At 44.5% G+C, this 14,795-nt stretch overlaps 1 protein-coding gene across 8 annotated transcripts in view; it reads right to left on the bottom strand.

The window, feature by feature from the left end:
• Positions 1-14,795, bottom strand: part of LMBR1 (limb development membrane protein 1) — a 114,786-nt gene that overhangs the window by 55,269 nt on the left and 44,722 nt on the right. For all 8 annotated transcript variants that reach the window (XM_015570940.1, XM_015570944.1, XM_015570941.1 and 5 more), the window contains 2 exons: positions 3,015-3,141; positions 2,542-2,610 (listed from right to left, as the gene is read on the bottom strand). In XM_015570940.1, coding sequence (XP_015426426.1) covers positions 2,542-2,610; positions 3,015-3,141 — 196 coding nt within the window. The remainder of the gene's footprint in view (positions 1-2,541; positions 2,611-3,014; positions 3,142-14,795) is intronic.

The raw sequence follows: 14,795 nt of genomic DNA, 5'->3' as shown, positions 1-14,795 counted from the left end.
GTATATATTCTTTTTTATGTATAATATCAAAAGTACAAGGAATAGCCCTGGCTGGTGTTGCTCAGAAGTTTAAGTGTTGGCCCACCACCAAAGGGTCTCGGGTTCGATTCCTGGTCAAAGACATGCACCTGGGTTGCAGGTCAGATCCCTGCCCCAGGTTGGACATGTGTGAGAGGCAACCAATTGATGTGTCTCAGCTGATATGTCCCTCCCCTGCCCCCCTTTTCTACTCTCTCTAAAAAATCAGTGGGAAAATATCCTCACTCCTCAGGTGAGGATTGAAAATAATAATAATAATAATAATAATAATAATAATAATAAACAACAACAACAACCACAATACAGTTCTGAATGAAAGTAGAGACCAACAACAACAACAACAATACAATTCTGAATGAAAGTAGAGACCAAACAAGTGAGTAAACCTAATAGGAGTATTCTCCAGCCTCAAAACAACCCTTTAGTAAAGCAGGCACAAATAACACTAAACAATAATAGTCAAGAACTGTAATGTGTTAAGTTCTACCAGTATTTTACCCGAATTGCATTTTATTAAGTGGGAAATGGTATGTTTTTCCATTCAAATAACTTCACATTGAAAGAGGAAAAAATGTTTATGAGGAAAAAAGCTCTTGAAAAGTGGCTATTAACAGCACTGCCAAAAACTTCCACAGGGTCTGTTTCTTTTATACTCAGGGACAAATGTAAGAACAAGGCTTCCATTTACCAAGCCATACGGAGCTCTGCAGTCAATTATGGCGTTCAATCTAGGTTAGAAGATGCCTATACTGATTTAGGTAGTTTCCCATTTTCCTAACAATTAGCAACATTAACTAAGTAGAAATCAATTGTAATTGGAGAAGAGAGTGAGTACTAAATTAATTACCAAAGTCAGTCCATATATGAGAGAATTGTTACTTAATCTAGCAATTCTTTATGTTGTAATTTACCTATTTCATATGTATATAAAATCAACCACATTTAGAGGCATAGTCTTAATTCTCTTAATTCAGTCATTATTAAATTACATGAATTTACTCAAATGTTTGCTAAAACAGTTTTTTAAAGATTAATAACATTTCTTTTAAAATCTTTTATTTTTTTATTGTGCAAAAGTGAGGATTTTTATTGTTATTGTTGTTGAATTTATTTATTTGTGCTTTTTGCATTTAAACCTAATTCAGTAAAGTATTCCAGTACAATTTTAAAAAACTGGTTCACTGCCTCAAGCCTTTAAACACTACCTTCCTCTACAAAATGTAGAGCAGTGATTCTCAACCTTCTGGCCCTTTAAATACAGTTCCTCATGTTGTGACCCAACCATAACATTATTGTCGTTGCTACTGTTATGAATCGTAATGTAAATATCTGAGATGCAGGATGGTCTTAGGCAACCCCTGTGAAAGGGTCGTTCGACCCCCAAAGGGGTCGCGGCCCACAGGTTGAGAACCGCTGCTCTAGCAGCTGAATGATAAGCATTTTCACTTACAAGAAGCTAAAGAAAACCAACTAAAGAACAGACTGACTTCAAGCACTAATGAAACTGAGAAGCAGACAAGAATGTCCAAAAGTGACAACTATCATCTTAAATTCTTATAACAACACTTATTTATAATATCCCTGAGACATATGGTGACGTCTTAAGTAAAACTGAGCAAGCTTTAAAATAAAGACCATAACTGATCACACACAATTCTATCATTACCATTCAAAAGTAGAGTCTAGTGTCAGAATAGTTAAGGGTATGGGGCCCATGTGCGTGCACGTGAATATGTGCATGTCTGTGTGCATATGTGTGTCTGTGTGCATATCTGTGGATGTGTCTGTGTGTGCAGGGTTTGTGCATGTGCACGCGTATGTCTATGTCTATGTGCATGTATATGTGCATGTCTGTGTGTGTGTGGTGTGTCTGTGTGTTCATGTGCCTGTGTGTGCGAATGCCAGCATGTGCACGTGTCTGTGTGCATATCTGTGTGTGTGTGTATGTCCCTGAATGTGTGTCTGTGCCTGTGCACATGTGTATCTATGTCTGTGTTTGGGGGGGGGAGTCTCTGCATGTGAGCATGTGTGCAACCATGTGGGTATCTCCCCCTCCACCCACCCTTTACCCCAACCCTGTGAAAGAAGTTTTTCTTAGAGAACAACACAAGTGTCTTATTATTTCAAGGTTTCAGTTTATCAAAATTTACCTTGAACATAAAAAAAGTTAAGGGCCACCCGGCCGGCGTAGCTCACTGGTTGCACGTCAACCTATGAACCAGGAGGTCACAGTTCGATTCCAGGTCAGAGCACATGCCTGGGTTGTGGGCTCAATCCCCGGTGTGGGGCATGCAGGAGGCAGCCGATCAATGGTTCTCTCTCATCATTGATGTTTCTATCTCTCCCTCTCTAAAATCAATAAAAATATAAAAAATAAAGTTAAGGGCCAACTTTTTCAAACTCTCCAAGCTGTAAGGAATGTCACTGGAAAATTTCCCACAATTCTCTAGAACACAGAAGAACTCTCTTTTCCGATCAATATTAAGTCAGAAAAATACTTACAGAGAAGCAGCAAACATCCCATGAGCGATACACAAGAGTACAAATAGGGCAGGTAGAACTCCCAGAGATCTGTGAAAAAAGTCCATGTTTTTTAGTAAATCCAAAACACTGTACATTGAGATAGCAGCTGACTATGAATTAATGTATAGTAAACATCATAATTGCCTATTTGGACCTAAACCATATAATTTCTAAACAGCACAACAAAAAGACCTAAAATAACGCCTTTGCAACACTTGTCTAGAAAAAGAAAAAAACCCTCCATGGAATCTTAAGAACAGAAACCAATTAACAACAAAAAGATATCTGCACACAGGTAACATCTACGCAGTCTTTGCTTTCCTAAATGTTTCTAAAGGCTTCTTACTTCTGTAAACTAACAAGGGCTCACTACACGAAAAACTATTTCCATGCTTTAAAAGTGAGTGGTGAGCAGGGTCCATGGGAGAAACTGGGTCAGGCCGTGGGCGCACCGTACAGAGACTCCCTGCTCGCCGCGTCCTGGTCCACGAGCGCGGAGGCCACCCACACCATCCCCAGCACCAGCAGCGCCAGGAGCAGGAGCACGACCAGCGTCTCCAGGACTCGGGCCCGGAGTCCCTGAAAAGCAAGCAGAGGCATGGCTTTAGTACCGTGCTCCATCTCATGAACAAGTATGCTTCTAGCTATACATAGAAAGCATAAACTTCCTTGGGAAGGGGCGGCCTCTCTGAACTGTCAGTCTGTTCAGGAAAAACATGAAGTGCTTACAGTTTGTAATGTTGAGATTGATTTTTCCAAAATTATGTAAACTAGCATTAGCTTTGAGGAAAGTACAAAAAAAATTATTGATCCAAAACATTGTGCAGAATCATCCTAAACAATTAATTACTTTCCTAACACATCAAGGAAGCAGATTACCCAGTCTTTACCTGTGATCCTAATCAAGGGAACAGGCCCGTCCAGGCGCTAGGCCAGCGGACCTCTCGCAGCCCCCAGCCTCCAGCGCCCTCTAGTGAGCAGCGGAGGACTAGCCCGGCAGGAGAGACCAGAGATGGTCGGTTTATACCAGGGATACAGATAAAGCCTCCCCTTCCCATTAGAGCCTTCTCCCTACTCCATGAGGCTGGGGCCTAACAGTCATTATGCACCATTTGTTTTCAATATAAACAATACTGGCCTCAAGGCCAAACTAGAGACCATATTTTTAAACTGAAACCCACTAGACAAGGCAAAACAAAAACTTCCTTATGTTCCTGGAAAGTCACCAAATGACTGATCTGAAGCTGAACTTAAAGATGCATATTGATACTGTAATGCACTAATCTACACCTACCATGACAAACAAAATTATAAGTACATCCATGTTTCTTAATAAACCATGTAACCTTCCCTTCCACATCGAAAAGAACTTAAAAGATATGAGTTACAAATAAAGAACCTACACGCCCACTTAGCCGATTCTGCCCTAAACATTATTTTCCACTTTCTGGTTTAAAGGAACAGGTTGCCCTTAGACTGTGGCACCTGTTCCTCGTGTGTGACAGGGGACAGGGAGTGTCCTGAGACCGGGAGAGTGGCATTCCTCGGCCTCGATGAAGACTTGGAGTGGCATGGCCTTTCCCCTGGCCCAGGCCCATGCAGTCCCCGGGCAGGACAGGCGCCTGTTCCGGTGTAAGTGTAGGTTCTGCCCAGCAGTGCTGGGCCTGGGACAGTGGCTGTTTCCACAGGGAGATGAGGTAGGAATGGTCACAGAACACACTCCCAGTTCACAGAAGAGCCTCACAGCTCTGAACCTTGCCCTGGCACAGCACTCTGGCACCAAAGCACAGCACTTTTTAATAGTGATTTTTTGCCCTAACCAGTTTGGCTCAGTGGATAGAGTGTCGGCCTGCGGACTGAAAGGTCCCAGGTTCGATTCCGGTCAAGGTCATGTACCTTGGTTGCAGGCACATCCCCAGTAGGAGGTGTGCAAGAGGCAGCTGATTAATGTTTCTCTCTCATCAATGTTTCTAACTCTCTATCCCTCTCCCTTCCTCTCTGTGAAAAAATCAATAAAATATATATTTTTTTAAAAAATAGTGCTTTCTCCTTCTTCCTCTTTCTAGGCAATAATGTGTTTTTCTAAGCAAGAATTTTCTGTTACCCATTAAATATTGTATGGAAAGCCTCTGAGTGAGACAGATAAAAGGAGTGGGCGCTGTGTTTGCCCCACGCTAGCCGCCCGCAATGAGCCAGAAGTGCCAGGGCTCCCACATGTAACAGTGTGTCATAAGCACTGTGACATATGAGCAAAGTCACACAGCAGTGTTGACAGGTAGAAACGGAGCAACAGTACTCTGGGAACTATCTGAGATCCGCTGCCCAAACAAAACTGTTTTAATAATATATTGTGTGTGTGTGTGTGTGTGTGTGTGTGTATAAAAAGAGGTGATATGCAAATTAGCTGTGATACCGTAACAGTCACGACCAGTCAGGAGGAGGCTACCTGCACAGGTGAGGCCCGGAGCGGAGACAAAGATAGGGGGGCCTGCCCAAGCCACTGCGGCCAAGTGCAGGCCAGGAGAGAGGAGGGGAGGGGAAAGGAGGAGTGAGGTGGAAAAACCCTAAATCACCTTCTTGGATTCTTATTACCCAAGTTACTCAGAATACTGTGAGTGGCGTACCGGGAGCTTAGCCAATGAGTGGTCAGAAAAGGTGTTTCCTCTGCAGCTCATGCACACTGACCACCAGGAGGCAGATGCTCAACGTCCAGGCATGGAAACATGGAACAGACTGATAAGTCTCAGAGGGAAGGGGGGAGGGCAGGAAAGGATTAACCAAAGATCTTAGAAGCCTGGTGTACAGATTAGTGCACCAGTGGGGTCCGTTGGCCTGGCCTGCAGGGATCAGGCCAAAACTGGCTCTCTGACATCCCCCGAGGGCTCCCGGATTGTGAGAGGGTGCAGGCCAGGCCAAGGGACCCCACTGGTGCACAAATCCGTGCAACAGGCCTCTATTAGTTATTATATTAAACAATTATAATGATGTAACCACAAGTACAGCATAAGGGTTAAGATGATGATGATCCATGTAGGAAATGACTCGCCAGTAGGCTTGCACACTTCCTCTGACATTTTTTTAATATATTTTATTGATTTTTTACAGAGAGGATAGAGAGTTAGAAACATCGATGAGAGAGAAACATCAATCAGCTGCCTCCTGCACACCTCCTACTGGGGATGTGCCCGCAACCAAGGTACATGCCCTTGACGGGAATCGAACCTGGGACCTTTAGTCTGCAGGCCTACGCTCTATCCATTGAGCCAAACCGGTTAGGGCTCCTCTGGCATTTCTTAGCGGTGAAGCTTGTTTTCCTGTGCGCTGTTGGGGGAGGCTCCAGGGTCTGCCCTGTGAAGCCTCGGAAGGAAGCCAGGAGTCTCTGAAGCAGGGCAGGGCTTTACTGTCTAGAATGACAATGGCGATGTAACCTACAGAGCAAAGGGTGGAGGGTTTGCTTGCAGCCATTTTGAATGGTATGGTTCCCTAAGCTCGGGCTCCTGGGCGGGACGGGCCCACTGTGGGAGCAGCCCCAGCCATGTGGCCTCTGGGCTGGGGTCGGGGCACTGACAGGAGCCAGCAGCTCCCGTGCCTGAGGCCTGAGTGCAAGGTCCTCTGCCTCTGACCCAGGAGCCATCACAATAGCACCCGACTGGCCAGTAGTCTGGGAGCCCCTGCAGTCGGGACAGCTGGGTGACAAGGGGAGAAGCGAACAAGGTGCTCTGGAGAGCGCACAGGGCCACGAGGGGTGACTATGGCCATGAGAAACTCCAGGATCTGGCAGTGAACTCTCAAGCAGGCGGGAGAAGGGTCCCTGGCAACCACTGACCCAGGCCAGGAGCTGAGCTATGAAGGGAGCAGCTCCTCTCCGGCAGGAGCAGGAAGGGGTGCCCTGGGCACAGGAGACCAACAGGCCCACGAGGTCAGCCAGAAGGGACTGTCCCGTCACTCCAACTACAGCCATGGGGAACTATGTTTCTTGTATACTTGGCGCTCTACTGTATTTTCTAGTGGATGGATATGACATAAATAATATGAGAATAAACTATTATTTTTTATTTCCTTTTTTTTTTTCTTAAAAGAATTAACCTTTTAAGCCCCAGTCCACTTACGAGGCAGACAGTGAGTGGGGGGCCAGCCCCCCAGCTCTAGCCACAGACGGCAAGGGTGCAAATCCTGGTTCCATCGCTGACCACCTACCACTTCGGGCGATTCCTAAACCTTGTGTGCCTCAGTTTCCCCTTTGTCAATGGGTTTATTAGTAATGCCCCTGCCTGGTCAGTGTTTCAGGGTCAAGTGAGTTAATATATGTGACATGGTGCCGAGAAGGCTCTGGCCCGGTTGAGCCGCCCTGCCTCGGTCACTGGGTTGGCCTTGGGAGCCCACGGTCACTTGTGCTTCTGAGTTACATGTGTACCACCTTCTAAGGCCAGCTTACGCCCACGTCCCATCTTCGTCACTACCATGTACAGACCTATAGGAAGCAATCCCATCTTTCTTAGCATCTGACCACCTCCCCAGTTATCCCAAGAGACACACAGCTCATTCTACAGTCAACCGCACACGTGCACTGTCCCCCACATTTTTCTCTCTCTGACCCACTAACCCACTCCCAGGCCCCCTAGCCCTCCACCAGCCTATTTCACCTGCCTGGACCCTATAGTGAGCCTGTCTACCTTAATAGTCCAGCATCAACCACACTCTAGTACTCCCATCCCCTTGGCTTCCTCCAGCCCCACTTCAGTCCATGAATGGCTCCCTCCTGACTTCTCAACCTGTTAAAGAAACGACACAGTCATGAGAAATGTTTGCTACCACATTCCCACATGGGCCCATGTTACCTGGCAATCTTTCCATGGATCTCTGGCTGACTCACAACTCCCTCATGATTTTTTAATATAACAGTTTATTGATTTTTAGAGAGAGAGGAATGGTGAGTTTGGTTTTAGAATTAAGTTGAAGGTACCTGTGAGACCTCTAAGAGGTATATGCATATTGGCCTCAATCACCCAGGGGAGCAAGAGGCAGAGAAAGAAAAACATCAATGTGAGAGTGTAATATTGATCACTGTCTCCTGCACACCCCCTACTGGGGATCAAGCCCCAAACTAGAGCATATGCCCTGACCAGGAATTGAATTGTCAACCTTTTGGTGCACAACCAACTACCACATCAGCCAGGGCTACTCCCTCATGATTTTTAAATGGTCTCCATCCTCCAGGGTCCTAATCTCACCCCTACTAACTTTCTTACAGCTGCAGCTGCCCATGCTTTTGCCTCACTGAGACAGCTGGGCCACCTGCACGCCCCTCAGCGTCCTCCCCCCACACTCAGTTTCTCCATCTCCATCATTATGTCCTCCGCTGGCTAAGGTCCTCTCCCAGGGCGCAGCCTTAGACAGTCATGCTTGCATATGCTGGACCGGCACCTCTCAAACTCCAGCAGCACCAGAATTCCCTGGGGCTCACCAGCGCCTGCAGACCAGCCCAGGTGGCACTGTGCCCTCCCCATGAGGGTGCTCCCTGTAGTCTGCTCTGCTCCTCCCCTGGGTGATCTTGTTCCCTCATTTGGCCAAGGACTCTAGTGTTTATGTCTTTAGTCCAAATCTTACCATTGAGGCCAAGATGCATAATCCCAGCCTCACAGGTCCTTCCAACCGAATTCTAAGCCAAACTCCCCATTCCTCCTGGAAACCTGTCCCCCTCATGCACAGGCCTCACTAGATGCTCCCTTATCCAGCTGCTGTTTCTGCAATAAGCTCTGGGGCCCATCCCTGCAAGCCCTCCTGCTGTGGCTGCCCATGCACACACCTGCTCCTTCCAGTCCTACTGCGCACCGTCCGTCTCAGAGCAAATGTGATCTTTTCAAAACGCAAATCGGGCCGTAACCGGTTTGGCTCAGTGGATAGAGCGTCGGCCTGCAGACTGAAAGGTCCCAGGTTCGATTCCGGTCAAGGGCATGTACCTTGGTTGTTGTGGGCATATCACCAGTGGGCAGTGTGCAGGAGGCAGCTGATCGATGTTTCTCTCTCATTGATGTTTCTAACTCTGTCTCTCTCCCTTCCTCTCTGTAAAAAATCAATAAAACATATTTTAAAAAAAACAAACACAAATCGGGTCGTGTCACTCTCAATCTCAACTGGGAAACAGAGGCATGAACACAAGGACACAGAGGAAATATCCAGTCTCGTGAGTGCCACCCCCACCAGGGAGGTGCCACACATTTACCATTTACAGTCACCTCGCTCCTCCTGCCCCTGGTGGGGGGGAGAGGGGGTGCAATTCCACAGCAGAGAGCCCACTGCACAGCGGCTTCCCTGGGCCGAGGGAGACCCCAGGCAGGGGCTGCTGCCTGAGTGCTCAGACCGTGGCCCCTGTGACGGAAGAGCTGAATTTTAACTTCATTTCAGTTTAAGTATTTTAAGTTCATACAGTCCCACCTGGGTGATGGCTACCATGCTGGTCAGAGCAGACTGTAAAAAGCCTGCTCCCAACAAAATCTGATGCAAGCGCTCTGTGTTCTCAGGCACTTTCTGGTCATTTTTCTACATTTAACCTTGATTTTAAATCCTTTGAAAAGCAGTTTAGTTACAGTTACCTCCTCATTCAACAAGTTATAGCTCTATATAGAGTTTTAAGTAGAATTTATATCAAAAAAAAAGGAAATCTATTAAATTCAGAAACTTCCCACTTCTATTTTTAAAAAAGAGTATATTCTCTCCTTTAGAAAAATAGATAGTATTTAAAATGCAACCTAAATATAATCCTACCTGAAAGTGATACTAGGATTAAATAGGCACATATTTGTTCACATATACTTATAAAGTCCTCCACGAAAAGAAAACTTGTGTGTTTTAAAAATTATATGTGAACAACAGTCTTTCTAAAAAGATACAAGCTGTATAACTCCAGGAGGATGCGTTTCAGTTATAGATGTATTAGTAATACCAAGAAGAAATGTCTAAAATATATATTCACATGCTTAAGTGGTCAAATAAGAAATATTCAACAAACAAAAAACCCTCTGCAGGCATATCATAAACTCTTCCAAAATTTACTTCAAATTTATTAATATTCCTTTTGAAAGATAGTGAATAACTCACAGAAGGAAACCTGTCCATTTCAGCTACCAACCTCCATTTTAAAAGAGTAAATGAGCAAACACATTCATAGGAAAGGCTGCACAGAGCAGGTGTCCACGTGACTGAATGTGATGCCGTTCATGAAATATTGAAGATAATCGATGTGGTAAGAAATAACTGTCATTCTGACTGAATCCACTAGACGGCTAGGACAATTATGTTTCTCTCTTGTTAGTTTTATTCCCTTTGTGATTAAATGAGACAAAAGCAGCTCAACTTGAAATCAACCAAGTGTCACAAGTATGAGCTATAGCTAAACTAGTAGAAAACATAAACTTGTTCATTAAATGCAATGTGCAGATTTTTACCTTTAACCACTTCAGGACATAGAAAAAGGGTGATGGGACCACAAATAACCAGAAGCTCCATTTGTTAATTCAGCCTGGCTCATCCAGGTACCCAAAACACATCAACTGTTACCTATACTTTTCTTGAGATCATAAAAATATCACAAAGCCTACATGGGCTTTGCAATGTGTAGTGTTGAGGTTTTTAAATTTTTGTGTGTGAGTCTGTCTGCAAAGTAATGAAAAGCATTGTAGGAGCTTTTATCACCACCATTAATCACCAGCAAGACAGCATATAAGCAAAAAATATGCCCCCTGCTCATCTTTCCATTAGGAGCCCGAATCGGGAGCAAGGAGGCCCCAAGGGGAAGGTTCCCATAAACTCCCTCTGACATACACTGCGCTCAGAGGGCCAGATGTCAGAGGACCTTCCTGAGACACCCTGCCAACGCCAAGTTCCGAAACACTTGGGAAGGAGGAGGCTTCCGCTGTTCATCTGAAAAGCAAGGCGTCTGCCGAACAGCTCAGAGCCCTCAGCACGGGGACTTCCCGCCACCAGTGCACCGCGACACACCACTGCGAAGGCTTCGACTATCACCTCGCGCCTGGATGCCAGGAACTTCGTGACATTTTTATCCCCAGTATGAACACCTACTCTAATCCCTCCCCAAAACCATAAATCTAACTTATTGTAATTAAACTCCATCCCTTTAATTAAGATCGTAGGGTTACAAGCACTCAGTATATTAGTAAAGAGCACCATCGAAACAAAGTACTTTCTGCCAATGAAATGCCATAGAGCGTTTAAGAAAAGTGAGCTATATAATTAAGTATAATAGTCTCATACCAGTATTATTTTGGAAATTACAATACCTCAACACTAACAGCTCAAATTAGATTTAAAAAGCTAGTAACTAAATACACATAGACTCGTAAATCTCTTCTTAGATTTAAAAAGTGCTGAATGTGCAAGGTTAAAACACTAAAATGGTTATAACTGCTTCTTGAAATCTTTGTGCTGGTCAACCATACATTTAATTGCTCTGTACCAAACATCAATAAAGTAAAAAGCACAATGTACTTACAAAAGCACTAACAATAAGCTGATATGTTTCTATGGTGATGAACATGTAAACAAAACGTGGCCTGGACATCCTGACCCCTGGGACGGCATGTAAACACCACTTTATATACTATGTCTCCACCCATCAGGAAAGCCTGGGAACATTTCTACACTCACAGGACATGTAAAATAAATATCAAGCCATTGTTTTCAGCTAACAAAGAGGGTCTCTTAGGAACATGAGGATCGGGTTTGCTCAGCATGACACGCAGACCGCACCAAACACGCATGCCGCCGGCGGGAAGATGGATAGAAGGACAGGAAATAAAGGCAGATGCGAATCCTCTTTACTGCAAAGGAAGTTCACACACACAGCCATGAGGGTCCAGCATGGCCCTCTTTGCTCTCAAAGTCATTGTAAGAGCAGGACACCCAGAGTTTTGGTCACAAGCAAAAAGAAACCGCTTTATAGAAAGCTTTGTGAAATTCTATAGGGAAATGTTTTTTAATATCAATATTTCCTGCAGCTATTATATACATACTCACTTAATGTAGTCTATACAAGAAAGGGGAAATTTAAACTATGAAGCGCTGAAGTTCTTAAAACTTGACAGAAAGAAAGTACTTTAGGCGAAGTTAAAATAAAAACTCTAACATCACTAGTTCACTGAACTAAGATGTGCACGGTACTCAAATTCATGGGCAGAAGTTTCTCATGATATTAGCAAAACAAAAACCCACCAGACTGCAGGTAAATAATTAATGTGGTAAGTTTCCAACATGTAAATGAAAGAACTGAATTGTGAAAAGACTGCTGGGACTTTACATCAAAAATCTGAAACGTAATTCTAAATTTGGAAGAAAACCTCTCCATATAGGGCCTCACACTGAGATGAGGTAACGGTCAGCCAGAGGGTCTTTCCTCTAGTTCTGTTCCAACAAGTCTCTAGTTATAAGCTTCATGGACAAGAGGAACTGGGACCACCGTGTGAAGAGCTGCCAGCTGCTTTTTATGTCACTGAATCTTCACCATCCCCTGAAAGGTATAAAATTGTATATCATATATATTTTGCCACAATAAAAAAGTGTATCAGTAATGAACATAACAGTTTGAATTGGTGGTTACAATTGGGCAGGTTAGCCCGAGCCTCCAACCCCAACAGAAATAGACACAAAAGACAAAACTGCCTGGAAACAGGGAGGAGGGAAATGCTTAAAACATACTTAAGACAAACCTACCGTTTTAGTAAAGAAATCAAACAACATAAACTAAGGCTTCTTCTACTGGAACATTCTTTTCCACAACAGCAAGATCGTCCTGGGGTCAGAGGCTCAGTCCTACAAGGCACTTCCCGTACAGAAGTGACACAGCCAGGCGCCAGCCCCGATAACTTGCAGCAGGAGGATCACAGGGTGGTCCCATCACACTGCTACAGCCCAGTGTACAAGATATGAAGGTGCAGGACAGAACATAAAGCAATGCCACACGGCAATTTAGATAACAGTGTCAGACTGCTTATGTGGCAAAGAGGGCATTTACACAAAAAGCACTAGGAACTGTAAAATACCACAGAAGAGTATGTGCCTTTGCGTGTGCGCACGCACACACACACACACACACACACACACACACACGACCCAACCCCTCCCATGCTAATAACAGCTATTTGGGGTGCACACATGTGTGAGCATTTCATAGTTTTCTAATGAGAACCAGTCAATTGGCATTTTGGCTTTACCTATCAGCTGGTTTGAGTAATATGAGCCTATCACCAAGATATAAATCACCTTTTTTTTCTTTCTATTTTTAAATAATGAAAGTACATTGTGTAGCTTGTATGGTTGTAAAATACCTGAGGACATACCGCCCAACTTAAAGGAGCATCACCACAACCACTGTGGTACCCAGGTGGCCTCCCAACTGAAACCTTCCACACCATCCCGCCCAAAGGTAACCACCAATTCAAACTGTCATGTTCATTATTGATACACATTTTTCTTGTGGCAAAATATATATAAAATTTACCATGTTAACCATGTTTAAGTGTATAGATCAGTGGCATTAAACACATTCATATTGTTGTGCAACCATCACCACCATCATCTCCAGAACTTTCTCAACTTCCCAAACTGAAACTCTGCACCCCTTAAACACTCACTCTCTTCCCTCTCCCCGCAGCCATGGCCCCCACAGGCTACTCTCTGTCCCTATGAATTTGAATCCTCGAGGGACCTCACGTAAGTGGAATCACTTTATTTGTCTTATTGTAGCTGACATTTCACTTACCATAATGTTCTTAAGATTCATCCATGTTGTAGCATGTGCTAGAATGTCCTTCCTTTTTTAGGCTTAGTAAGATTCTATGGTATGTGCAAACCACATTTTTTTATTTATAATGCATTGATGAATAGTTGGTTGTTTCCATCTTTGGGCTATTGTTAATTATGCTGCCATGAAAATAGGTGTGTAAATATCTGTGAAGTCCTTGCTATCAATTCTTCTGGGCACATAACCAGAAGTGGAATTGCTGAATCATATGGTAATTCTATTCTTAATTTTTGAGCAACCTCCATTTTACATTCTTACCAACAGTGTATTTCTTGGCCCTGGCTGGGTAGCTCAGTTAGTTAGAGTGTCATCCAGTTACATCAAGGTTATGGGTTCAATCCTCCAGTCAGGGCACATGCACAGAGCAACTAATGAAGGCATAAATAAGTGCAACAACCAATCGACCTTTCTCTCTTTCTCAAATCAATAAAAAAATTGTTTAGGGGTCCTGATTTCTCTACATCCTCACCAATATTTGTTGTTTCTGGTTGTTCTGTTTTCCTGACTGGTGGTGTCGAGGCCTTTTCATGTGCTTACTGGCCATGTGCATACCTTCTTTGAGAAGTGTTTATGCAAGTCCTTTGCTCCTTTTTAAATGTTGATAAGTCCCATCACTGTCATGTTCCTCACAGCTGCTCTGGCTGCCTTGGCTCTCTGCTCTTCCCTGAGAACCTGACTCCCTGCTGGTCCATTCCATAAGGTAACCTCTTGGAATTTTTATTAGAATTGCACTGATTCTAAAAAATAACTTGACAACTGATATGTTCATCATATAAAGAAATTCATAAAGATAGGAATATCTATCCATTTACTTAGGTCTTTCTTAACATCTTTCAATAAGATTTTTGGTTTCATATATTATTTCCATAAAAGTTTTACATATCATTTATTGGATTTATTTCAACACTAGAGGCCTGGTGCATGAATTTGGGCATGGGTGGGGTCCCTTGGCCAGGCCGTTAATCAGGGCCAATCGAGGCCATCTCACCCAGTCTCCAACGGGGCCGATCGGGCCGGCTGGCAAGGGTGGAGGAGAGAGGGGATGGGACGGACCACAGGAGGTTGGCCAGCCACGAGAGGTTAGCCGGCTGTGGGAGGTTGGCTGTAGGAGCACACTGACCACCAAAGGGCAGCTCCTGCACTGAGCGTCTGCCCCCTGGTGGTCAGTGCACATCATAGTGACCAGTTGACCAGTCATAACAGTCACTTAGGCTTTTATATATAAACTAGGAACCCAGTGCACAAATTTTTAGGGGGTGGGGGGGGGTGTCCCTCAGCCCCACTTGTGCCCTCTCACAGTCTGGGACCCCTTGGGAGATAACGACCTGCTGGCTTAGGCCCGCTCCCGGGTGGCAGAGGGCAGGCCCAATCCCTAGGTGCAGCCCCTGGGTGGGCTAAGAGCAGGGCCGACTGGGGA

This window comes from Myotis davidii, unplaced genomic scaffold (genome assembly GCF_000327345.1).
Source record: "Myotis davidii unplaced genomic scaffold, ASM32734v1 scaffold747, whole genome shotgun sequence".
NCBI lineage: Eukaryota > Metazoa > Chordata > Mammalia > Chiroptera > Vespertilionidae > Myotis > Myotis davidii.
This window is presented reverse-complemented; position numbering and strand designations above follow the sequence as displayed.